The sequence below is a fragment of the Sander vitreus genome, chromosome 14 (genome assembly GCF_031162955.1).
Source record: "Sander vitreus isolate 19-12246 chromosome 14, sanVit1, whole genome shotgun sequence".
Lineage (NCBI taxonomy): Eukaryota > Metazoa > Chordata > Actinopteri > Perciformes > Percidae > Sander > Sander vitreus.
The window spans coordinates 21,504,951-21,532,068 of NC_135868.1; the positions used below are offsets into that span (position 1 = coordinate 21,504,951).

The window sequence follows — 27,118 nt, forward strand, 5'->3', positions numbered from 1 at the left end:
CTTTCATTTGGTCAGGCTCCCCCCTTATTTATGTGGCAGAGGAACAGCTGTCTCGTGCAGGGCGTAAGGTTGGCCAAGCAGGCCGGCTGCAGGCTCTGCAGAGCTCGAACACTGAGCTCATTGTCACTCACTCACACACACACACACACACACACACACACACACATGCCACACGGTCACATCCATTTAAAAGCAAGACAGGAAGGAGAAGGCAGCTGAACCCACAATAGCTGGGTTTCCATTGAAATACATCGGTGTGAATTACAACGTTTGGAATTAGAAAATCGGAATGTTATGAGCGCATCTCTGAAACATTTCCTCAGCACCTTCCCTCAAGTTTTTTTCATTGATGATAATGAAGTGAAACCGCACATTGAGACAGGAACATAAACACAGTTTATCAGACCGGGGAATTGTTTCATCTCTTTACAGTTAAAATATCCGTCCGCCTCAATTGCTAGCATGTTGTTCATGCTAGCAATTCCATACATGCTACATACTGACAGGTGCTTGCTCTTGTTTGGGCCTCAGATGGCATGAAATATGAGCAGCATTAGCTGAAACCAAAGAACAGCTCAGCACAAATCAATCCTCCGTCCACTTTTTGTCATCTTTTTGTCTCCAAATATTAAATAAGTTTTCTACATCTTCCCCTCAACACTGATGATATAACAATGTCACTTTTTTGTTTTTTTTTCCCATCATTTGAAATGTTTCCCGAAAACAATGCTTGACAGTTAGTCATTTAGTCACAATAAAAGGACATTTCCTTTTTATTGTGACATCTGCTTTCAGCATCTTCCAGAGGACGCGTAAACACAATTTGTTTTTGTTTTTAAATCTTTGATTTCTTTCCGACTCTGAGCTCAAACATCGCCGCAATTTGTAGCTCATTTCCATCGCCTTGGCTGGAATACTTCATTTCTTTCTCATTTTCCTTCTCATTTGCAGCTCCTCCCGTAAAGCGTTTTCTTCTTCACATTTTCTATTCAAGTGGCTCTTTTCATTTTTCCGATTTCCACTCCGGTCCACTTCTATTCTCCGGTCTCTTTGTCCTCGTTAAGGCGAAATTAAAATCACAGTCTGTTTTTGCAAGACTCTCGCACGAGAACATACATGCGTACATTGAGTGGTGGTTACATAACGGTTAGCTGTGGTTCTCTCAGTGGCAGGTAAAAATGGATGAGGAGGACCGATGGAAGAGAGGAAACTTCACTACTGCTGGAGAGAAAGAGAGGCCAGCTTTGGGGCATCCAGGGGCTGTGGAAGAAAGCATGGCGATAAAAAGGAGAGTGGAAAAAAAAAAAAAAAAAAGGTCAATTTAGTAGCTGTTCCGTAGCTGTCAGTCATATCAACAGAGTTTGCCCAGTTGTCATGAAATCTAAACTTTTAAACCAGAACAGACGAGTAGTCCAAAAAAGAGAAAAAAAGGAATGTGTGTGTGTGTGTTTTAAAGAGAGCTTTTGTCTTTTCATCATGTGAGGATGTGTGGATTAATCTTCAAAATGAGACACACATGACCCTTACTCACTGTCTCTCTGTATCTCTCTCTCACACACACACACACACACACACACACACACACACCAACCCGATGCCAACCTTCATCTTAGAGTATCTCTGTCTGTCTTTTTCTCACCATCATTCTGCCATCCTTCTGCTACCTGCCGTTCTGTCTTTACTGCACTGTGTGTGTGTGTGTGTGTGTGTGAGTGTGAGTGTGAGAGAGAAAGCAGTGATGGCATAGGAGGGGTTGTGGTGGATAATGTGTGCAAATTTGTCAGGAAGCATCCTGTTCTCTGTAACAAGCACACAGCACTCTTCTGTCTCCTCTTCTGTGTGTTCCTTTTTCTTTTCGCTCTCGTCCTCTCCAACACTCCTTTCCTTACCAAAAAAAAAAAAAAAAACCTCTTTCCAAACCTTCATCTGCTCTCCATCTCCTTCATCTGTCCGTCCATTCATGCATCCATCCCTCCCTTGGCTGACAGTGGTGTCGTGCAAAGAAGCTGTGAATAATTTATCTGGCTGGGTTTTTCTGCCCTGCCCTGCCCTGCTCCCCACTTTTGGCGTGCCGTGGTGCTGTGTAACATCTGGTGAAGTACACGCAACTCACACACACACACACACACACACTTTCACCAAGGATGAGATCGATAACCTGCAGAGCTGTATTGATCACCCAAGGCATGTATGTTGGGTAAAACTGTAAGGTTGTTGCATTGAAACATAAGATTTAGACTAGTGGAAGACGATTGGTAACAACGTTAGGAGGTATTCAAGAGGATGTGGGCACGCCTTGCAGCCCAAAACACTTGCTGAAAAACAAAGACGAAACAAAATTGTGTTTTCTGGATCTCGATTACACGTTATGCCTTACTCTGACAGGACAGTTACACACAGACTTATGTCTGTAACTGTCTGGCCCAAATAAAGAACTGAAACTGTTTATAAAAAAACAAATATATCAGCATTTTAAAAAACAAAACTATAACCAAAATACTGAAGCTAAATACAATTGGAAAGTGCAACTGAAACTAGGAAGGAAGACCATTTTAAAAACTATGATATCCTTGGAGTAATACATTTGGGGGGAGGGGGGACCCCCAGCCTCCCTACGTGGATTTTCGCCCTTTCATACTACTCGCTACGGCGTCAATTCACACGCAATCGCAAGGTAATGTAAGTCAATGGAGGCCAACGCCGTTGATAAACACGCTACGAAACGAGTATGCGTCTTGATAACACGCCAACAATGGCATACGAATTGGCGTGTCATACAAACCCCACTTCATGAGATCAGTCTGTCAATTCTTAGTAACCCGCGCAACAATGGGTCTTTGTTTTCAGACAGAGATAGACAAAAGCAGGTTTCTCATTTCTTGCCGCGACCGTCTGTTTTGCTTGCAGATTATATCAGCTGTAGCTAGCTAATGTTAGCTTAATTAGCCAACGTTAGCTCAATAAGCTAAGGTTACCTCCAATTAGTCGGTTAAAAAAACCAAACCACGGCAACCGATGTCATGTCACTCTTTCTTCAGTGTCATTTTCTAACCCTCTTAAGAGCCGTCCACTCCAAGAACCATAACTATAACCATAACTATAACGATGTCGTCATCCACACTGCTGAACGAAAACAATCTGTAAACAGTGGCGTCAAGCACCAACTGCATGCTCCAGGTGATAATACACGATACACTAATACAGCAGATGTCGCAACTTAAGATTACAGGAATATCTGTAGAAATATCCCACATATTCGGGAATTCGTGTACATTTTACAAACCAAAAACATAAGGTTATTGTCTACCGGCGGTCCCTGAGGACGTGCTGCCAACGCCACTGCCTTTGCCTTTGCCAGGCAACAGAAAAGAGCTCCAGAGAAGAGCGAATAAGAGCAGGTGGGCGGGTGTCAGATCTGTGCAGAGCACCAGAACAAAACCACTGACACATCACTGACAGTATGATAATAACATCCAAAACACAAGATTCACTCTCAGTGGTTTGTGTGACATGAAAAATACTTTCAGAGTACTAATGTTAAAAAATACCAAATTACACAGAGCTAAGGGATCATAGCCCCACCGAGTGGAAAAGTCACGCCCGCTCCACTGACCCACCTGTGTGAGACAAATACACCTTCGTATTCCGGAGTGCTATGGTTCATACATTAGTTTGATTTTAATTCTGTTTTACAAAAGCAAAAAGGAAAAGCCACTCCTTTTTATAAATGTCATCTCACTGCAGTGTCATCTGCCGTGCCACCTTGTAAATGCCGATGGATTTTGATTGGCTGTCAGTGTTTCTATCCTTCATCAAATTGCTGAAAGTGATCACAAGGATATCCTTCGCCACTGTCGTCATTACAGTTGTGGTGTTGACTACACCATCCACTTGAGTGATCATGATTTTAAAACTATATATTTATAGTTATCGTTATAGTGCTTGGTGTGGATGGCCCTGTATCCGTGTTGTTCTTATCCTGAAGTACATGTATAAAAATGTACATGGGATTTATTACGTTTTTATTTTGTCACTGGTATTGGTATTGACTACTACATGTTGTGACATCCCTAGTTTAACTAACTGGGGTCCGTTTCAGAAAGCAGGTTTAGTGAAAACTCTGTTTGTTAACCCTGAGATAAGGGAAACTCTGGGTTTTCTGTTACAGAAAGAGGTAAGTTAACCTCAGAGTCAGTTACTATGGTAACTGAGCCTGTGAACCTAACCTGGTCGGGAGCAGGTTTTCTTCAAGAAACCTAGAGTTTCTCTCAGTCTCCTCCCTCTGACACAGCGCTCTTTCATTTCCTCATTCATTCATTCAGTCTGTATCAGGCGCATTTTAGCGCAGTTTATCATCTGCATGAATAAAAAAACTTATTGGTTTATGGCAGATTATAAAACGTTTTTTTTTCTCAAGCATGTCATGTCCTTTTGTCGACGATCCCGTTGATGAAAAAGCTGTATTAGGCCTACTTCACAGAGAGTTTACGTCGGAAGATACGAGTCCCAACTATAGATGTATTTTCATTTCCACATAACCGATTTGAGAGGTATTTTCTTCCCAGTCGATCAGATATGTAGATACATTATCCGTCCTATCACTGACATCCACCATCGTGGACGTGCTTTTACATCCCAGCAGATTCTTTGTGTAGCATTATGTGTACGGCAGTTTTCTTTACAACGTTGGTGGTGCGGATCATATTGGTAAAGCCACATGTATGCAGAGCCGTCAGAAGAGTGTGCCTCGCTCTGAAACGTTTTTTTAAATGTTTTTGTAGTGTTCCCTGGACACAAACCAGTGAGAGCCATTAAAAAGAAATAAATGATTATAAATTATAGTTCATTTAATGATCATGGTGCTGCAGCCTCAGAATGGGATTAGTATAGCTTACTTTTTTCGCCCGCAGGATTGCACCTAAATGAAATTATAGGTGTAATACCATTCCAGTTTTAACCAGTTATATATATATATATATATATATAATGTGTGTGTTATCTGTGATTAAATATGAAATTAATACACTGTTAATGCTTACGCATTGACTCGAGCAGCAATTTTCTCCCACACCAATTCTCTCTCTGTTGCAGCAGCAGCTGCTGTCTTGCTTTTTTTAACGAAATACATGTTCAAACTTGCTGTATGCGTGCATGAGTATTTCCTGCCGACCAGTTTGTTTGTGGTTGTTACCATGGTGAATCGTAGTGTCATGGCTCCATTCATGCTGCCTTTTTATTGTGGTGGTGCACGCGCTTAACTCTGAGTGAACCTACTCCGAGTTGATTGAACCAACTCAAATCAGCTGTTCTGGAACCGAAAACTCAGTTTCCCATCTCAGGGTAAATCAACTCAGACATCAGGGTTAGTCTCAGAGTTTGTTAAACCTCCTTCCTGAAACGGACCCCGGGTCCATTCAGGTTGCAGGTAGGTGTGCTTTCAAATCGTAAGCCTCTAATATTGACGACTCTTAAAAAGAAAAACACTTTTATGTGTGTTACTGGCCTCTCTCATCTTTCCACTACTACCCATACCAGCTGACCTTACTTCACACAGATTTTGAATTCTTTCAGGCTGTAAAAATAATACTGGTGAGCAATCAGCCTTGTTGATTGCTCACCACTTTCTGAGCCACACACACACACACACACACACACACACACACGCATTGAATGGTTGATGGTAGACTACACACAGATGTAGTGCCGAGGACAGGGCCATAAATGAGGGAAGATGTTGATATTTTGTTGTTGATATCTACAACCTGATTATTGGTCATGGTAAATTGTAAAACCAATAAAAATAAGTCAAAATGCTGTTGTACTAGCATGACCTAGGATGTTGCTCCATCTGCTGTACCCATTTACATCAAAGTGGTTTGAACCAATTGATTTGACAGATGAACCGACACTTCCATGTGTTTATGTTGCAGCACAGTAAATGCACCAATGCCATGTTTCTGAACTGCTCTTTTACTGTTGAGCTTTGAACTTAGCATGACCCAATAATACAGTTATATGCCATGTCTGCATTCTCTTTTTATTTCTTTTTTTCTTTCATCTTTTGCAATATTTTTAACTGATCCACCAACCTGATGGCATCGAAACGTGTCAATTAAACCATTTTTTATTGAATAAGCAGTCCATATAACAAATGCAGAAACGGACATTAGTCAGGAAGGGGTTGGATTTTCAGAATGATCAAGGACAAGGAACAAAGGAAAGGACAAAACAGGCGTCTAGAAAGACAAGTCAGAAAGCTCTCTTCAACCCGTGACATCCTTTTTAAAACTCTCCACTATTGACTCTGTGTGAAAATCATGACGGACTACTGTATATGACACCCAGCTGACAAATTACATGAGCGAGTCCCCTCGCTGGTAAATGATAGAAATGGACAGAGGAGGTGTGTATCATAATTTACACACCTCCTCGGACTACTGTATATGACACCCAGCTGTCAAATTACATGAGCGAGTCCCCTTGCTGGTAGATGATAAAAATGGAAAGCAGAGGTGTGTATCATAATTTGCGAAATGGTAAGAGCCATTTCACATGGACGACATATAGCGCTCCTTATTCTTTACTCCGTAACAGCCTGCTCCCAGCTTCTGACATTCGCGCACACACACACACACACACACACACACCATCACCGTTTTGTTTTATGGATGCTGTTTTTTTTTTTTATTCCAGTGTTCATTTAGTGCATTAATGTAGACTTTGAGAATTTTATTGCAATTGCTGTTACAATTGACATTTTTTTTATCTCATCCATATGTCTTCTTATATGATCGTATTTCTTTTTTAATGATGATTCTCAATAACTTGATCATGTGTTTGTGGTTCTTTTGCATCCCCTTCAGGTGTACCAGGGCCTCGACATCATCACCAATAAGGTGACACCTGAGCAGCTCGCCCAGTGCAGACATCACATGATCGGCTTTGTGGACCCGTTGGTTAGCAGCTACACGGTGGTGGACTTCAGGAACAAAGCCCTGGCTCTAATATCCTTTCCTAGAAACGTGTGAAAGCAGAGGAACAATGTTTTCCGTAACACATCTCCACACGCTGCCATCACCCAGTCACATCTTCCCTCCCACATTATTAAGTGGTAACTGTAGGGAAAGAATTCTAATTAGTCGTGTGTGTGTGTGTGTGTGTGTGTGTGTGTGTGTAAGAAGATGTCATGTCCTTGTTTTGTCTGCATGTCTTGCTGCAGATGTTGCACCGAAATTGAGAAGAGAGAGATGACTAGAGACGATATTTATAGAGGAGTCCATGCACACATACACACGCTCTGGCCAGTCACACCCTCCTGCATACACTGGCCGTCACACAGATGTGGAGAGAGGAGGCGATAACTAGAGGCTGTATTAATAGATCAGGAAGACACAGAGACACACACTCTCCTCTCTCGCACACACACACACACACTCACCAGTGCGGTGAGGGGCTGCGGTAGCTCCAAGAATAGGCTCAGTGCAGCGCGAGCCCGCTGGTGGGAAGAGGGAGAAATGGAAAGAGATGAATACAGATTAGTAGGGGTAGAAGCAACGTAGAGAATTTTAAACTGTAGTGCAGGAAAGAGAGACGATGAATGGAAAAAGAAGAAATCGGGGTGGGGTGGGGGTGCCTGTGATAGTTGTTGAGGGCTGAAAAGCTCGAGAAGTTGAAAGACATAGGACCTAATGACACATCATCAGCTATCAATCCTTCACTCAACATGCCATTCACATAAACTCCCTCCTCGCCGCTGCAATCTCTCTCTCTCTCTCTCTCTCTCTCTCTCTCTCTCTCCTGCTCCTTGCCTCTGCAAACACAGTGATGCAGCCCTCTCTGGCTTGCGTGCGTGCGTGCGCGCGTGTGTGTGTGTGTGAGAGATAGAGAGGAGGGGAGTGGCGATGGCTGATGAGCCTATATCTTGTTTGACTGGTTATTTGATTATCCCTGAGTAGAGAAGGTGGGCGAGGGAGGAGGAGAGAGAAGGAATGGTGCAAGATTTGAGCTGATACAACAGAAAAGCAAATTAGGTGTGGCTCTGTCTGTGTGAGCAGGAAGGTCTTTTTAAATTCCAATCCAATATTGATATTTTTGTGTTGAGTTAGGATGTGAACCCAACTGAGTGGCTGATATTGACTTTGTGATAAAAGGACAGTATTGACTCTTGTGCCACAGCTAATGATTATTTTCATTATTAATTAGCAATGAATCAATTCTTAATGTGATCTATAACATTGCGTGTTGCAGTTCACGGTTGCACACAGCCGAAGATATTACTATCATAGAACAATGATTCCCAACCTGGGGTTCAGGATCCCTCTAGTGGGTCATAGATATATCAGAGAGGTCATGAGATGAGGGGTAGGAAAGCACAAAAAGCAACACAAATTTAAATTAAATATTTTTGTAAAATAAAGGATAGTTTAACCTCGTCAGGTCTGGAACATTTACCACACCAAATGACACCTCATACACACCTTATATTAAAATGACTACTACAAGAGTGTATCATCATATCAACCACACTGCTCTCAGTTACCGTACATGCTGACAAGAAGAAAGAAATCCACAGAGTCAATACATTGATCTTAATGCTGCTGTTGCAGTCCTCTTTATAATGTTGTCTATTATTGACCTTAAGTGTTTTTGTTTATCAAGTATTCAATTCAAATTTTATTTGTCACATACACAATCATACACAGTACAATGTGCGGTGAAATTCATCGTGTACCTGTTCCGGCTCAATAAAAAAAATAACGATAAAATCCATAAAAATAGTTGTTTAGATGTTCAGTATCCTGCTGAGGCTTTTCTTTTATGGGCCACATACTGTTTTGATGCCTGGAATCATTAAAAGGAGCAATTCCAGCATGTTAAGGTTCTTGGTTTAATGTTTAGCAGGACTTCTGTCATGATATATGATTCAATTTTCCCTTTTCTAAACATTTTCACGTTAAATATTCTGAAACAAACTTACTCCCACATAAAATGAGACTGCCAACCCAATGCCACATTAATGTATAGGTTTTGTTCCCATTTATTTTCTATGGAACTATAGTTTGCAGAACTTGAATTCTTGTTCTGTGTGTCTGTTCACTTGAATGTTTGCTATTATTTGAACACTATATTTTAAGTAGGAACACTCTGAATATCAGGACTCAATTTTGTGCCTAATCTTTATTCTCACTGTATTCATGAATGTGCATATAATATAAATCTGCCATTTAACACATTCCTTTGAAAATTACAGTAGACATTGAAGGCCCAAGGACTTGTTTTGCAATTTACCAAAATGTGACTTACATCCTCTTAAAGTGACAGATTGAATTACAACCGGCTGGACTTGCTTTTATGCCATTACGATGTGAATGCCATGAGCTCAACAGATCATTTCAAAATGGGTTTAGTTGTAGTGCATTCATGAAAAATTGTCAAAATTAGAAACCGGTGAAACCACCCTGGAATTCATGTACATAAAATGTGCAGAGATCGGTTTCCTCCTTAACACCCTCCAACATAGGTGACATGCACAGCAGAAACAGACTGCCAGTCGTTGTAGGAGGAACAAACTATTACATTGAGTCTCTGCTGTGGAGAGTCCTGCTGGATACAGGAGTGAGTGCAATTCAAGTACACCTCCTTTCATCCTCTATGCTGCTTTGACACTGTTTATCTCATGATGTATTAATTTCTTCTTTCTCTTTAATTACTTGTTTATGTGTAAAAACAAGCACTGCATTAGGCTACCGTGTATGCTGCCTTCAGGGTTTAATAATGTAGTATCAAAAGTAGGAGTATAACGGGGGCATTTGAAGGCAGCTTGGGCCAACTCTAAATCGCTGATTGAAATGTGTCTTACAGCAGGAGAACGAGGAGCCAGGGGACGGAGGAGATGGAGCTCCAAACAGGAAGCTGGAGCTGGAGAAACTGGGAGGAGCTGAGTTACATAAACGACTGGCAGAGGTGGACCCCAAAATGGCTGCCATGTTGCACCCCAATGATAAACGCAAGATAGCCAGGTGATACTGCGGGTATTTTCTTCAAAACTAACTTTTATATATATATATATAAAAACAGCAAAACACAAGCATGTGTAGGAAAAGTTATCCATAAAATAATCACACATTTCCATTTGTAGCTATCATTAGCCATACTTAATATATAAGCCTGTTCTGCTACACTGTTAGTCATGTTTTGTCTAGCTAATTTGTTGCTCTTGCTAGCTAGATAGATAGCAAAAAATGACTACTAGCTAGCTACATCAGTGAAAAATGGGGCTAGGAATTTTTCAGTTCCTTAAAATACACACTGTGGTCCCGACCTAGCAACAAAATAGCCCATGCTGCTAGCTAAAGCTAGCCAACTTCCAACTAGCACTTTGGTAAGTTGATGTTGGTCGTCGTTTGCTCTTGCTTTCTGGTTGTGATTGAAGTTTAAATTGTAGAACAATCTTGCAGTTCTTGAGTTTCTTTTATAATACAAAATTTGTTTCTCCCAATATCCAAACACACCCAAAATAAAGTTATTAAGTTATATTATGTAACAGTGAGAGCCCCCACCAACTGTATTCTTGCCCGCTAGTGTAAATGCCCAAAAACAAAATACTGAAAATCATCTAAATTAAAACATTGATTTTATTTCTAGTGTTAAATATGAAAATATTTTCACTTAGTTCAAGTTACATTGCATTGGAACCATAATTCTCTTATTTACATATTTTAACACTGCTACATGTTTTAATGCTAGCGCCTCGACTCGACAGCGTTTATATAAGGATAGAATCTTTGGGATAATATGGCGTGTAGTGTTTGTGGGTGGGTCTCGTGGACAGTTGTTTGTGTCTATGCGAGTGGCTCACGATATTGTTGAGTTTTCTCATGTGCGAGGTCCTGAAGGGCCCAGGCTGACAGTCACAGTTTCTGGCCTCCACCCAGTCCACACTGACAGGATGAGTGTCTGTCTGTGTACACACACACACACACACACACACACACACACACACACACGGCTTGATGAGTAGCAGTCAGCACACACTCGTCTTTTGTGCGAGCAAGTTAGGTTACCCTATTCTTCTGGATGACAGGAGATGACAGGAATCATCTTTTCTTCATAACCTCAGAGTGCAGCGAGGCACGGCCAAAGGGTGTGGTTTGGATTTGAATTGATCTGAAAAGTTAGTTTAGCCCTGGCTGAATGTTAACTGTGTGCTAGTGGACTCATACAAGAGTATCTTGTTTCATCAAATTGTATTGTTTTATTTCTTTTTCTTGCTCTACTGTTGATGGTGTGGTAATCATTTGACCACACTTAAACTGGAAGAGGCACTGGATTTAATGGATGAGTGGATGTTAACTCTAAATCTAATCTACCCACTGAGGCCTGACATACAGGGACTGGGATGTAAACTCATAGTATACTGAAGATCATAGACATTTGAATCAAACAAAATAGAAAAATAAGAAAATAGTTTGCGCGGTTGTCTACACAGTGGAAATTTTGACTTATTGTTTTATTCAACCACAACATCTCTGCTTGTATGTTTTGTTATCTACAGGAGTCTTCAAATCCATGAGGAGACAGGTGTCTCCCATAGCCGCTGGCTGGAGGAGCAAAGAGAGCAGGAGGGAGGTGATGGGCTGGGGGGGCCGCTGAGATACCCAGACCCCTGCATCTTCTGGCTGCACGCTGAAATGGACGGTGAGGAGGAGGGATGGATTTCCTTTTTACCGTTACTGCTATTTATCAAAATGGAATAAAGGGCAATGTTGCTATGGGAGCTTCAGCGCAGCATGAACTAATTGTTTACGTTTGTTATATTTCTCCCTCTATGTTCCCCTCCAGCTCTAGACAAGCGGTTGGATGCTCGTGTAGATGAGATGTTGTCTGCCGGACTCATAGAGGAGCTCAGAGACTTCCATGTTTGCTACAATCAGCAGAAAGTCCAGGATGACAGGTAGCAAATCAGCTGCAAAACACTTCCACCCTCCTAAAGGGACAAAATCAACCTGATCCTGAATTACAATCTTTTAGTGCTGTCAAATGTTTGCTTAAGGCAAAAACATTGGGATTCAAGGATATCATTTGCCAGTTGCTCTGTTTTTGTAATAAGGGGAATCTTGTCAAAGTAAATGTCATATGATCTCAGGATTACATATATTTGATGCTGAAGATATTTCGTTAAAAGTGTACTGCATACATTTTTCACTGCACTTCAATAACATTGTCGGACTCACGATGGACCGTTTTCAAAAAAGGATCCCAATTGATGCAGCAAAATATAGAGATATACAGAGATATTGTCTTTTTTTTATTCCATGCATTCTTCTTCCTCGTCAAAACCTGGTGCCTACATTACCAACAATGCAACCCGACCGCCAACGGTTCAGTTGCATATTCGGGTGATTGTTTTCATCAAACTTGTAACCCCAGCCGACACTGACTCAAGTGACATCATTTGAAGCAATTTATCTGGAGACACAAAACGTGCACATGCAGTAAAACCTGCAAACAGAATTTGATGTGTAAAATCAGCGCAGTTCTCCTTTTAACACCCATTGGGGAATGTTCCATTATCCTCCCTTCACAAAGCCAAAACATGTTGCTACATATGGCTTGTGTTTCTAGCAAGTCATCTAGCAAATCTTTGACCTTTTTTTTTTTTTTTTTTATTGCAAAATCTACCTAAAAGATGCAAAGTGGGATTTGAAATATGTTATGTGCGCCAAAAACGTACCTCATACTTGACTTTGGTGCTGTTGTCATTGCTATTGAGCATTATGAGGTGGCCTGAGGATTCATTGTCTCTGCAACGTGTTCAAGATCACATTCTCATCTTCATATCTAAATGAATGCTCCAGACATTCAGACTGGATCCAGACTTAACTCTTCTCTTCCATGTAACTAGGGCAATAGGAGTGATGTGAACTTGGTCAAGCAGCAATCCAGTTATTTCTTTCTCCTTCCCAGTCTGACAGGTCACTCTGTTCTGTATGCTGTCGTTTCCCAAAGGCCTGCAAACTAGTTTAGATTCAGCCTACTCTGTTGCGAGTTAAGTTCAGATGGGACTGATATTTCTTCAGGATGCCCAGTGGTTATTAATAATTGCAGAGATAAGCGCCCTTCATAGGACATTAGCACTAACAGGGGAGTCTGGTGATCGGTGCTTATTACCTCAGGGCCTCACGCTAAATGGACATTCTAGTGGCCCTGGAACAAATGACTCGCAGTGCTATGTAGTCGGTTACATATGCTTTTTTAAGATAACCTTAATGTGATCCAGTTTGATATTTTGTCTTTAACACAATTACCAAGTTGTCCCTGACATTTCCTTAACAGTAATCTCATGACCAGTTGCACGCTGGACCTACGTCATCAGTGGTATGGATCCACTGTTTCCTACAGTACACTGTGGGTGGTGTGGTGTGGTGGTGTCTCTGGGTTACCATGGTGCATGGATTTAGCATTTGCTTCGTAATAATTACAGCCACAGGACCAAGTTTACAAAACCAGTACTGTTTTTAAATAAGAATTTTCTGTGTCCTGTATGTGACATGAAGCATTTATAAGCATGCTTGCGGGCCTCACTGATGGCTGAAACAGACTGTGGGTCTCTCTTGGCAGCAGATATTGATATTGTATGTGTGTGTGATGGGGTGTGGCTGTGGGGAGTTGATGCATTGGTGGAACGGTGCCCAGGAAGCTGCCAATTCCCTTCTTTCGTCCCTCCTTTCTTTCATCACCCCATCACCCCATCCCACCTCATGCACCAGCAGCCCCCCCCCCCCCCCCCCCTACTCTCTCTTTCTCTCTCTCTCTCTGTCTCTCTCCATCTCTGCCACTATTGCCCTCTCAGCAATCTGATCCGATTCTCTCTCCTTTACCCTCATGTCTCCATCCCCGGCTGGCTGCTGTGGCCAGACATCAAGGACAAATCTCTCCCTCCCTTCCTCTGTCTTTCTTTTTCTCCCTCCATTGACTCTACATTTCCTGTGCTCTGTTGCTATTCTCAAATTTCTGTCTCTGCCCGTCTAGCCAGATTTATTTTTGTTATTTCCTCCTCTTGTTTCTCCTACAAGTGTAAGTGAAGGACTAAGAATAGTAATTCTTTTTATTATAATGGTTGTTGTTTCTACAGTGTGTTTAAAAAGCACATTAAAGCTCTCAACAAAGTGACAAAATTGATAGCAAAACCTATGAACCAGATGAGGATGAAAAATAAACTCTCAACTAATAATGATCAGAAACTGTGCAGATCATTGTACAATCATTGTGTGATTATTATCTGAAGAAATGAAATTACTATTTTAAACTGCTATTTTCTTTTAATCAGGCCTATGGGAACATGGCAGACAGTTCTCTAAAATTACAATTTAATTGTACTTTGAGTATTTATCAGTCATGTAAACAGGGACATGAACAGATAATGCGCTCTGAACATAAACAAACAGCATCCATTGTATTTTAATGATTTGTGATCGCCATCCATAAATCAGTTTGGAGAAAAAAAAAAGGTCAGATTCAGACTTTTTCTTCAGTATCTATCTATACATTGCGAACAGGATCTGCTGGTATCCTTTAGTATAGCTGTCGTAAGTTCAATATTCAAACATTTGGTGTGGTTTATCATTATTTACTAGGATTTGTTGGGCAGTACAGGGTATTGATGATACGTAATCATGATATGATATTGAAGTCTGGTTCTCGTGTTCTATGGATAACTGAAGAAATGAAGTTAGGGACTGTCTTAAAAGAGAGATTTTAGATTTTCATAAAAAAAAAAAAAAATCAACACTCTAAACCAATTTTTCATTCATCTGGGCCTTCTGTCATTATAAACACGACCTCCAGTTTCTACAGAGAAACTACTGAAGACACTGTTGTAATTCCATTACATAGGTGATTTTTCATTCATCAAGTCAACTGTTATACTAGAAAAACATTTTCTTGTAGCAGTAAAAAAAAAAAGGCCACCACGGCTGACCCCTACTGTTTTTGCAATCACTCCAAATTCAGAAAAGGTTCCGGTCATTGAACTTAACACATATACCAATTCTAGAGCTATTACTAAAATCTGAAAAGGTACAGTCTGGGCCAGAACATGCAGCGATGTTCAAATTGGAGTGATATGGTCTGACATTGATGGAAATATTCTGTCTTCTCTGACGAGGTAACCAGTGGGCTTCTGCCCTAACCTGATGTCATCTAGGGTCCCTCTGCCACTGCCATTCAGGTTTTTTTTTTAATGTCATTCTGTCACTTTGTCCCCCTGAGGGCCTCACATCTGCTCAGACTGATTCTTTGTTCAGGGAGGGAGGGAGAGATGGAGGAGGAGGAGAAATGAGTCACCACAGGGTGTCTAGAAATGTCACGTTGGAGACGGAAACTTCAAAAAATAAAATGTACGGATAAAGTTTCCTTTTACTCTCCTCTCCTGTCCTCTCCTCTGATTTTCTCTCTCTCATCTTCTTTTCTCTCCTCTTTTTTCACTCCTCTCTCCTCTCGTCTCGTGGTTCATTTTTGATTAAGAAAGTACCTTTTTGTCTATTTCACAAGTGTTGTGTTTTTATTTCATTTAGGTTTTATTTTTCTAGACTTGTTTTTGATTTTCGTGATTGTGTTTCTTCTTTAAAACCGGTCCACTAAAGGGACTTTGAAAAGCAAACCTCTCCTGTCTCCAGTCAGAACTATCAACAAGGGATTTTCCAGTCGATCGGTTTTAAGGAGTTTCACGACTACCTGACGGCTCCCGGAAGCAGCACTCAGCAGGAGAAGGACACACTACGAGACAAAGGTCAGAGAACTACCTGATCAAAGTCACAGAGATGGATTTAGATTCACCGACAGTTGGTGGACTGCTTGACGGATCGACCAGAATAATCTATTTAAAGATTTGTTTCTCCCGTCTCCCCTTCATCTTTGACAGCCTCCTTTTTTTTTTTTTTTTTTAACTCTTTCTAGGTATAGAAGCTTTGAAGATTGCTACGAGGCGTTACGCCCGCAAACAGAATAAATGGGTCCGTAACCGCTTCCTTAAACGTGAGTGGCCTTTACCTACCTCATGCAGTATGGGTTTGTTTTGTGTATGTCCTCGACAGTCCACTTCCTTAGCAATCAGCACTCTCTTTAACAAGATGAGATGCATGCACTCCATTAGATGCACAATAGGCAAGTCAAGGCAAGGCCATTTTATTTGTATAGCAGATTTCAGCAGCGGTGCAATTCAATGTGCTTTACATAAAACATTAAAACACAGTTAGAAGTTAATACAAAATTAAAAGTAGTTAATACAAAATTAAAAGCAATTCATACAAATTAAAAACCGTTAAATAAAAAGAATTAAACAAAGGCAGTATCGAAAAGAAAGGTCTTCAGCCTTGATTTAAAAGAGCTGAGCGTAGGTGCCGATCTACAGTTTACCTGAAGTTTGTTCCAAATACAATAAGCCTCTCAGACACCGTATTGTGTTCCAGCGTACAGAGTGTAGTAGTGTGCGTGTGTTTGTGTTCATGGGTCTGTGTGCACAGCAGGATTGGGGCAAAGTCACTTTCAAAACAATCATTACATGACGCTGTGTTTTTGTTGTTGTTGTTGTATAATTTCGCCAACAAATGAGAACACCAGCTCAGTTTTGTAGGCAATATTCAAATTAGTTTATTTTTAGTCACTCATCACACCTTTTGTGTTGAGCTGTTTTATAGGTCGATTTAAATTGAAAACCTTTTAGTTGCAAATGCATTTTTTTCTTCTTCATCACTTTCCTAAGGATTCACTTTTTACAAAATATTTATGGCCTTCTTTATATTTTCATATCAGTAAAGGAATAGTCTAACATTTAGGAAATAAGCTTTATTGCTGAGAGTTAGATCCAAATATAGATACTACTCTTATGTCTTTATACTTAATATGAAACTACAGCCGGGAGACAGTTAGCTTAGTGTAGCATACAGACTGGAAGCAGGAGAAAACAGCTGGTCTGGTTCTGTCCAAAGGTAACAGAATCTGCCTAACAGCACCCCTGAAGCTCACTAATTAACACCTTATATCGTGTTTGTTAAATCCGTATAATAACTTAAATAACTTAACTTGTAAAAACTTAAATGATGTTGTTGTCTTTTACAAGGGTTTGTGTGCCCACAGAGTCAGTCTAATTGTTTCCAGTGTGTAAGCTAAGCTGAGCTAAGCTAACCAGGTCCTGACTATACCTTCAAATTTAGCTTACATGTATTAGTGCTATAGACCTTATAATCTAACTCTCAGCAAGAATCCAAAGAAGAATTAGTCCTTTTAATAGTTTCTTGTTTTTCTAACAAAAACTTCAATACTCGAAATGGCATGTTGATTTGAGAAACCGTAGAAATAAAAGAGCATTTGGTTGCACTGTATATTTAAATTGTGAAACCAGATTACTTTATTTACTGGCACAACATTGGATTTGATATTATGCAGAGTGTGTGAGCTGCTGTGACGTAATAGAGGTGATAATGTTTCAAGATCCATCCCCAGTATACACCTGCAGCTAAGACCCTTGAATGCTTTTATTTCCCCAGCACCAAGTCCCATGTGGCACCAAATGCATAGCAATGAACTATAGTGGTTGCTCCTGGCACTGCAAAATGGATAAATGTACCCAACACAGCCAAAATCAACCAGTGTTTGGCAGGTGGTGATTTCCCACCCAGGTCGCAACCCCTGGAAGTCAGACGTGTTTCAAAATGTATATAAAGGCTGTGTGTGTTTCTGTGAAAACTTGACCTCTGTGTCCCACCAGCAGTATGCCCTGTAGTAACCCGGCCTCCTAATCCTGTTAGGCCCAAGTGGCTTAGGCCACGCCAGGCCCTAAACCTCAATACCCCTCTTTCTGACTGCCCGCTGCATGCACCATATGGTCTTCATCACATGTGTTCCTGCGCTTTTACATATGCAATAATCTGTCTGAACTTGAATGTGCTTTTGCACATGTGTTTCTGTCTGCGTGTGTTGTAACCACCCTTAAAGACCCTGCTTAGACTTAATTCCGAACAATTTGCAAGACAGGTCTCTGCAAAATCGGGCCGTACAGTACATGGTAGCAGATGAGAGCAACTGTCTTTGCTGTCTGAAACTCTCAATCCCATGATGTCTCCCAGGAAATACTTAGTAGCAAAGCACTGGTCACATGCTGGCACGTCTCCAAAGTCACCCAACATACTATGAAAATGTCCATATGTCAGTATTGTTTGTTTCACGTGTGTGTACTCTGGCAAGAACAACATTCAATGATGAAAAGGAAAAAGAACAGCTGTCCAAACAGAGTACCATGAAAGTGTCCAAGTCAGTGTTGTTGTGTTTGCAGAATCTGCAAAGGTGTTAGGGGGAAGTTTTGATATATTGATAAATTAGATATTTGTCAACCTGGGTTTTAGATGGCGTTCAGGCAGAGATCAGTCCTGCATTAAGAAAATGCGAAATTGAGGGCATGTTGCTTCAGGTACCAGTCAGATGATGAAACACGATCCACGATGACTAATAGAGCCATGAGTTTAAAGGCATTTCGGCTGCCGAACACAATGGTTTATGGATAATATAATGAATGGTTTTACAGCTTATTTTACTGCAAAATTCACATATATAATATACATATAATGATATCACAGTGACAACCATTTTATCTTTTGTCGTGACACTCTGGTAGATCTGAGCAATGAGCATGAGCTCTTTACAGCTTTCAAAAAAGCATTGAACTGAAACCATCTCAAACCATCTCAAAGTAAACTCCATGTTACCCAAATTTCTATATCTGAGTGTGTGAGTAAAATGTAATGTTAAATGCTGCAATTTTCCTGTAAAAGATCTTGTTTGCTGTGACTGCTGACCTCTTTTCTGTTCCGTCTGAGCCTCACACACACACACACACACACACACACACACACACACACACACACACACACTCTCACACAGATGCCGGCAGGCCTCAGCTGAGCAGGCTAATCTCTTGAAGCATTACAGACTCGCCAGGAATTCACCCCGACCACACAAACTCTGGCAACAGGGTCACTGGAGGCTAGGCAGACCAACCCCATGCATGGGTCAATGGGAAAGACAAATTGGAGATGACGGAGGGCCTTAGTCAGGCAAACACAATGAAGTCGGTTAGAGAAGCTAGAAAATGACCTAAACCGCTACATGTAAATATACAGAACGCAGTAGCGCATGCCTCAACGGTACAAGTTTAACCTAGTTTGACAGTTCACAGATTTCAGCAGCGACTGTCAGTGAGGGAGCGGGTGGGCATTCAGTGTCTTAAATACTTTTCTTCTTTTACTGGGTACGTGGTTCTTGGTGGACTCAACTTTGGTTACTGTGGGGATTAAAGCACCAGGTCAGCCAGCTCAAATTAAATCAAGCTTAATTGGTCTTGCCTTTAAGTGCGTCTGTATGTGAGTATAAGCTTATATTGTGTGTGTGTGTGTGTGTGTGTGTGTGTGTGTGTGTGTGTGTGTGTGTGTGTGGATATGGGGGAATGGTTAATTCGTAGATTTAATTACCCATACAGAAAAAGGTAATTTGAGGTTATATTAATGTTAATAAGTGCCACATTTAATGCGGAGGGTGCCAGCCCCCTCAGAGATTTTTTGTTGTTTTTTTAATTCCCCCAAAGGAAGCACACCAGCACACACACACTGCCTGTAGCCAGGATACGCAGTTTTGCTTGACTGAGGCCCTGTGAGCGTTAAGTAACAGTGATGTCAGTATCTTTTAGTCCCAACTGAGTGAGTGAGTGAAAGGATAGAAGGAGGGACACAGAGAGAGACAGGAACAACACATGGGTAGCTGGGTGGATGGAGAGGAAAGGTAATCTGATCTAGCTGGCCCAACAGGTGTGGGGCGAGTTTACACCCGTGTTTTCTAGCAAGTGCAAAGCTTTCATGTACGTATACACACAAATGCAACCTCCTCCAGCGGGGATAAAGTCAAGTCAGGGTTGTGGTCGCCACAACGACCTTTCCGTCAACTCCACTAGGTGGAACAAGACAAGAGAGGGCTGGAGAAGATGAGAATGACACTATATTAAGTACCTTTCCATCCATCCACATCCTGCGTATCCACAGAGGGACAGAATTTTTAGGTTATAGGGCTGGCCCCAGGCCCTATCAAAAATAGGTATGTCTGAGGGGCAACATACTTGGTTAGTGTCCAGACAGAGGCCCTCGCTGCATGTTACCCCCCGCTCTATCACTAAAGCGTCTAATTAAAACACCACAGGGTACATGTGAATCAGAAGAGACAGTCATTCATTAACAAAACACAATTACCATCTTAGTTGAAAAGCAGCAATGGCATGCCATGATGTACTGTATCAGCGTTAGTGTTGCTCCATAAATTATGTTATCTCATATTCTCTTGTATATATTTATACAAAGGGCGTTGAGGTAGTTGGAAAAACACACAATTCACATTTTAATTAAAACAAAATTGTCAGACGTTTGCTGAAAACTTACACCTGTACTGATTTGTTTGGCCACTTGGGGGCAGCAGAAAAAAGCTATAAACATGACATTGACATAATATCACCTTTTAGAGTAATATGGCGAAAGTTGCTTATGTACACATCTAGCAGAAACGGAGCAACATTTGGAGACATGGTAGTGTCCACCTGATGAATATAAGTCTGGTAATTAGCTCTGTTTTTTGGTCTCTGAGGAAAAAAATCTGGCTGCTAATGCTACTAGCTAGTTGCTAGCTTTGTCTGTTGCGTTGCCTGGCGCACGGTCCATTTTTTCCGCCATTAAACTAGCAAAAAATGGATTCGTACACGCCCTTAACTCACCTGCGCCAGGCACTTCACGCCAATGCGCTTAGATCATTAAAATAGGGCCCCTAGAGTGAAGGAGAAGAAGCTGCATAATGGAGGGTGGTGTGTAAGTACAGATAATAGATAGTTGCAGCCCACCAAACAGAAAGATCAAATTAATCATCAATTTGGCCTAATCTACAGAAATATCCTTCACCTATACTTGACCTGCTGCAGAAATGTCAAACATGAACAACAGACAAAAAAGGAGGTAAGGGAGACAAAAAGTGGAAGAGGAACTATAAGGAAAGAGGAAGGAGGCTGTTGAGTGAATAGAGGCAGCTGTCTTGTTCCAGTGTGGACGATGGCCAAAGATGCACAGCTGTGCCGGGGGATGCTGAACTGAGACTGGTAGTTCAGTTTTTATAGCAAAGCACACACAGGCGCACATCCTCACTCAACAAACACAAGGATGACGCAGCAAATGGCTCCTGTTTGTTGCAACAGGTGGAATACTGTTTCAATACACACACACACGCACACACATGCACACACATGCACACACACGCACACACACACACACAGGCGAGCAGCTGCCCGGCAACAGGAGATGCTCTTTCTTGTTGGCAAAGCGATCTCCCCTGTGTGCTTGAAAGGCAACGCTCGCGTGTGTGTGTGTGTGTGTGTGTGTGTGTCAACCACCCTGCTCTTTGTCCCTTCAGCGTTTCTTATCAAACCTCATTCACTACAGTGTGGATTAGCAGAGTTAAATTTCCCCAGATCCCAAACAAGAATGGTGAGGGGAGGGGGAGGGCTTGCCATCCAGCATCTGGCAACCCACCAGTCACTATTACCCTTTTATTTACCACTCTGCCCAGTGGGAGGTTGGTGGCTGCAAAAGGGAATTGAGGGGGAGGGGGGATTGTTGAGTGATATAAAAGAACAAAGTAAGGAGAGGGAGATAGCGGCAACAGGAGGGCACCTGGCGAGGTGAAGTATTTATTAGAGCACCTAAAGGAGAGAGCTCCAACTCTGCATCTGGTATAGGTATGCCAGGTGACGCTTGCCACCACCACCTGCCTGCTGTTGTGCTACAAACACAAAAGACTTCCCCTCTGACACACAGAGAAACACACACACACACACACACACACACACACACACACACACAGTAACCACACCAGTGATACCTGAGGCTTTGATTAACAGTCACTGCTGTTTTTAAAAACACACACTAACAAATTGACTGTACAAACACACATGCCAGAGAGTTTTGGGATTAGACGTGTGTACGGAGAAAACGCAAGAAAAATGGTGCAGGAGTGCTTAGAAAGATCTTAGTGTTTATTTTTGCTCTTGTCAGCAATTCAATTAAGCAAAGCTGGCGTGGACAAGAAATGCATGGAATACATCACATGTTTAAGTGGCTGAGCGGAAATTAAACCAACAGTATGCAAATTGAGACTAGAGGGGCTTGGGATGTGGCATGTGCCAAAGACCAGGCCAAATTTTAAAGTTTAAGAGCTCTAAGACGTGGCTGTGTGAAGACTCATTGTTCCCACACACACTCATTCCTCTGACAGAGTCAATACAGTTAGTTGTACAGATGACCAGTTATACAGTTACCGCTCTGTATTTCTCTGTAATGACGGAGTCCCAGACCGTTCCCAGCAGAGTTAGAAACTCCAGTCTATTGGGCGTCTGCTGCCCTCAACTCCACAGTTCAGTCTGTGTGTGGAAAGGATTAAGCCATAATTGCATTGTGTCTTACAGGTTAATGGGATTCATTTACATTAGTATGTGCTCTTATTTTATGAAAAACTGCTCCCGACTAGATCCAGCTTTGTGCCTTTTTTTTGGGGGGAATTTTTAGCCATGTTAGCAGGGTGGTTCTGTTGATTGCAATGTCGGTCGATCAGTGGGTCGGTCCATCCCTGTTGTCACGACTGAAATATCTCAACAACTATTTGATGGCTTGCCTAGATATTTTGTACATGGTCTCCAGAGGATGAATCCTACTGACTTTGGCGATGCCCTAACCTTTGCTCCAGACAGTGCCATTTCTCAAATACTTTGGTAAATGACCATACCCCTACTATTTAGTGCTAACTAGCAAATGTTAGCATGCTAACTAACATAAACTAATATGGTGAACATGATAAACTTTCTACCTCCTAAAAATCAGCATTAACCTGTGTTATTGGGAGCATGTTAGCATGCTGAAGTTAGCATTTAACTCAAAACATCGCTGTGTCGAAGAGCTGCGAGCGTGACTGTTGACTCTTAAACTAGATTAACGCTTGGCTGAAGGGGTAAACAGAAGTCCTGACGTACATACTATAGCGTAGATTTTTATTTAGTTTGATTTGAGTTCAGTGTTCTATTTCACCCATTTATATCACCACTGCGGCACTATACGGGGGTATCAAACATGATAAAAAGTATAAACACTGAATAATGTGAGGACAAATGGCATAGCTCCAGAGCTTACCTTAACCCAAGCTGAGCAATCACAGTTCTTGCAATCCCCATGTGGTATCTCCATTGCTGTTGTAAATGTAGTAAAAAAAAATATATTTTCTGCTCACATATTTTACTTATTTTATAACTCTATTAGATGCTCTAAATGTATTATGTATACATACAATTTTATTTTAATTTTTTTACACCGTTACACAGTTCTCTACAATCTCTGCATCTGTGTGTCTTCAATCAATGAAGGGCAGTGGCTCTTGATGCAGACAGACAGACAGACAGACAGACAGGGAGGGAGGGAGGGAGGGAGGGACTGGTGATGCTGTTTAGTGCTGAGGCCTGGCCTGGAGACTGCTGACTGATGCAAAATAGAAACACAGGGGTGAAATAGTTAGAGAGAGCGAGAGAGAGAGAGAGAGAGAGAGAGAGAGAGAGAGAGAGAGAGAGAGAGAGAGAGCAAGAGAGCAGAGAGAGAGAGAGAGAGAGAGAGAGAGAGAGAGAGAGAGAGCGAGAGAGAGAGAGAGAGAGCAAGAGAGAGAGAGAGAGAGAGAGAGATTATCGAGCCAGTGTGAGTCAGCAGGTTGACAGCGCTTCAGGGTGCGGCTCCGGCACATCACTGCTTCTGTAAATTTCCCACTTCGTATTCGATTCATCCTGAAGTCCACTTCATCCTCTCTGATATAATGTGCCTCACTTTTGGAGCCTGTTGATTTCTTATTAGATGTAAAATAATCAGCTACATATTTAGCAAGTCAATGTAAATCATATCAAATGTCTTTGATGTGAGGGATGATGCCTTTTGTTTTGTTGAGTGTAAAATTGATCATGATGGTGTATACTGGCTGTCTATGAGAAAACCTCAACTCAAATACATTGTAAAGAAATATTGTCACTAATAGGTAGTGGGCAAAATGTTGTTGTTGAAGGCTTTTCAGCCCTCATACAATAATAACCCAATAACAATAAATATGGAAACACTGAATTAAAATGTAGGCGTTTATTACATTTATTAACAGCTTGTGTTGGCCTTGGTATATAAAACATAGTATATGTGTGTGCGTGTGTTTGTGTAGGACCGGGAGACAACGTTCCAGTGGTGTATGGCCTGGATGTGACGGACGTGTCGAGGTGGGAGGAGACGGTGCTGAACCCTGCACTGCAGATACTGGACAGTCTCAGCAAGGTGGGGCCTCAATAGTCTAAACTAGCATCCTCCTGTCAGCTTTCATCTGCTGGTGAAATCACCTCCTTCCTTCTTTACTTCCTTTTGTTCCTGTAACCTATATCATTTTACCCTTTTTCATCGCTTTTGTTTTCCTTCCTATCACTTTATTTGTCTCTTTGACCTCCATTTGTTCTGTTTTTACTACATCCTAATTCATTCCCCTCCTTTTTTGCTTAATTACTTGGATTTTTTCATTCTCCACTTCATTCTTTTATCCCTCTTCCTTTTCGCCAGCGTCACTTTTTCCTTTACCACTATACCTCTATACATTGCATTGCTTCCCTCTTTTTTTGCTTCCATGTCCATCTCAGCCTTAGTGGGCATTCACACAAGAAAGGTGATCCGGCGATTTGCCGCAGGGTGGTGGTGCTGTGTGTGTGAGGGGAGGGGGGGTGTCAATGAAATGGTCCATTTGTGTGACGTCCTGTTGTGTTCCTAACCCCCCCCCCCCTAACAAAGCACAAGTACACTTTATATTTCGCAATTACTGTTTTCCGTCAGATTGTTTATGGATTTCGATGTTTCCGACCGAAAGAGAAGAGACGCTTTATAAATGCAGTCCATTTACCATTTTACTAAATGGTATTTCATAAACACTCTATTAAAGGAACCCTGTTGTGTTTTTGACCACTGGTTAGGAGCAAGTCTTTTGCAAATGTGTTTCTGTTTTGTTTGTATCCTGCACACATGGGTTGCACACACTCTGCCGCCGGTTTGACACTATTCTAATTTGTTTGTGGCAGTAACATGCCCACAAACACAGCAGTACACCAACATAGGCAGTGATGAAGAAGACTGCTGGCTGGCAAACGGAACGGAAAAAGTCCAACCCTAGAAACGCTAAAACTAAAAACTTTTTTTCACAATCAATCAGGGCGAGGAGCCAGCTATTCAGCCAATCAGAGTACAGGAGGCGGAGCAGAGAAACAAACGGAGCCGCCACACATGTGATCTGTGTGACAAAGTGATCATCGGTGACCTGGAGTGGACAGGTGAGGCTGTCACACACACATATATATGTATATGTGTGTGTGTGTGTGTATATGTATATATATATATATATATATATATATATATATATATATATATATATATATATATATATATATATATATATATATATATATATATATATATATATATATATATATATATATATATGTATATGTGTAGTTACAGTACACACCCTAAATCAATAAACCATTTCTGCTTGTTATTATTTGAGCAGAGGCCGTACAAACCACTTCAGATTTCTAGTTTCAGGGACAACTAAAAAAAAAACAAAAAAACAAGGTGTCAAACCTGATCGCCTCTGGGACCCTGGTTCTCGACACCACGTTTCAAAACCTGACTCATTTTGGATCATGATTCACCGAGCTGAAACTGTGTTATCTCATGCCAAATGTATCCACCAGTGTCCTCTGTTTATTTTCTTTACCTGCAGCTCACCTGAGGTCCAAAAAGCATCACTATCACGTTAGGAAGAAGAGAAAGTTGGATCCAGCCTGTGACCAATCCCAGGTCCCCCCTGCACCTCTTGCCTCTGCTGCAGGGACTGTGGAAAGCGTCTCAGAGGACTCTTATGGTACTGTTGCCCCGGGCTGCACTGAAACCTCACAGGAGTCTTCCCAAGACACCAGGACAACAGACAAGGAAGTACCTGTGACAGTTTAAGAGTGAACTCTGGACTACATCTTCATTCAGGTTTCCACCACTGCACTAACAAGCCTGTTTCCTTACAGACCTTATAGGGCTTCTTTCTTGGTTCCCATAGAGTTGAACTGAGCTGTATTTTCTCTTTGATCCTGCTGCTCAATCTTCTTATTCGTCAGAATATTAGAATGGGATGACCGACCTTCTTAGCCCTGTAGATACAGGAATTAATAACAATGGATGTGAATAGCAAAGAACATATTTTGAAATACCGCAACATATTTTTTTAGTTGCTCATGAGCGCCGGGTGTGGATCCTTGAAGCGGTTTATTTTTGTAGTAGAGGTGTTATTAGTCAGGACAATTCGACATTCTGGACCCAAAAGAATTGTGCAGCCAAAGAACTGTAATTTTCAAGGACTCTGTTTTTCCCACCGCCTATTAAAGGAAAAAAATTTTTTTATTTTATTTTAATCTTCCATTTTCAAATGTGTTAGCATTTCAGGATTTGTCTTTGCCATGTCTCGGCTTAAACACCACGCACTTTTATTTTCATCCACTTGGTTTTAAAGATGTTGAATAAACCAAAGGATGTCAAAGTTTTTAAATAATGGAGGAGAGTGTGTTTTGTTTCCCTGAAGTGAAAAATCCAGAAGGATTTGACAGGTTTTCACATGACTTCAGTGGTAGTTTTACCTTTGTCTCTCAGTCATTGGCATGCTTACACAGCACAAAGTGTTTGCCTGCTGCCACCTTGTTTTACTGTCATTAATTAAGTTGTTATAGCTCTTTGTGTGATAATGACTAGTCTCTTGATTAGTGCTGTTGTCTGTCAGTGCAGCTTCTGCTCTGACAGTAGTATAAACAGCTGGCTCAGGCTGTGCGGCGTAAATGTGTTTTCGCAGCAGTGTTTGCAGGTCTTTGTTGATCCAGTGGCGTGTTGTACCTCTTTCAAACCAAGGTGCGCCTGCCTGCTGCAAATCACTTACACAATAC

General features: G+C 41.4%; 1 protein-coding gene across 3 annotated transcripts in view; it reads left to right on the forward strand.

The window, feature by feature from the left end:
* trit1 (tRNA isopentenyltransferase 1) overlaps positions 1–26,733 on the forward strand; it is a 35,856-nt gene extending 9,123 nt beyond the window's left edge. Inside the window, exons 2-12 of one of the 3 annotated variants that reach the window (XM_078268125.1) lie at positions 6,864–7,004; positions 9,517–9,615; positions 9,862–10,019; positions 11,555–11,697; positions 11,842–11,953; positions 13,336–13,377; positions 15,678–15,790; positions 15,958–16,035; positions 24,319–24,428; positions 25,345–25,462; positions 25,915–26,733. In XM_078268125.1, the coding sequence (XP_078124251.1) occupies positions 6,864–7,004; positions 9,517–9,615; positions 9,862–10,019; positions 11,555–11,697; positions 11,842–11,953; positions 13,336–13,377; positions 15,678–15,790; positions 15,958–16,035; positions 24,319–24,428; positions 25,345–25,462; positions 25,915–26,144 (1,344 nt within the window). In that variant the 3' untranslated portion in view covers positions 26,145–26,733. The remainder of the gene's footprint in view (positions 1–6,863; positions 7,005–9,516; positions 9,616–9,861; positions 10,020–11,554; positions 11,698–11,841; positions 11,954–13,335; positions 13,378–15,677; positions 15,791–15,957; positions 16,036–24,318; positions 24,429–25,344; positions 25,463–25,914) is intronic. The other 2 variants (XM_078268126.1, XM_078268127.1) reach the window with 2 other exon arrangements.
* Positions 26,734–27,118: the final 385 nt, after the last annotated feature.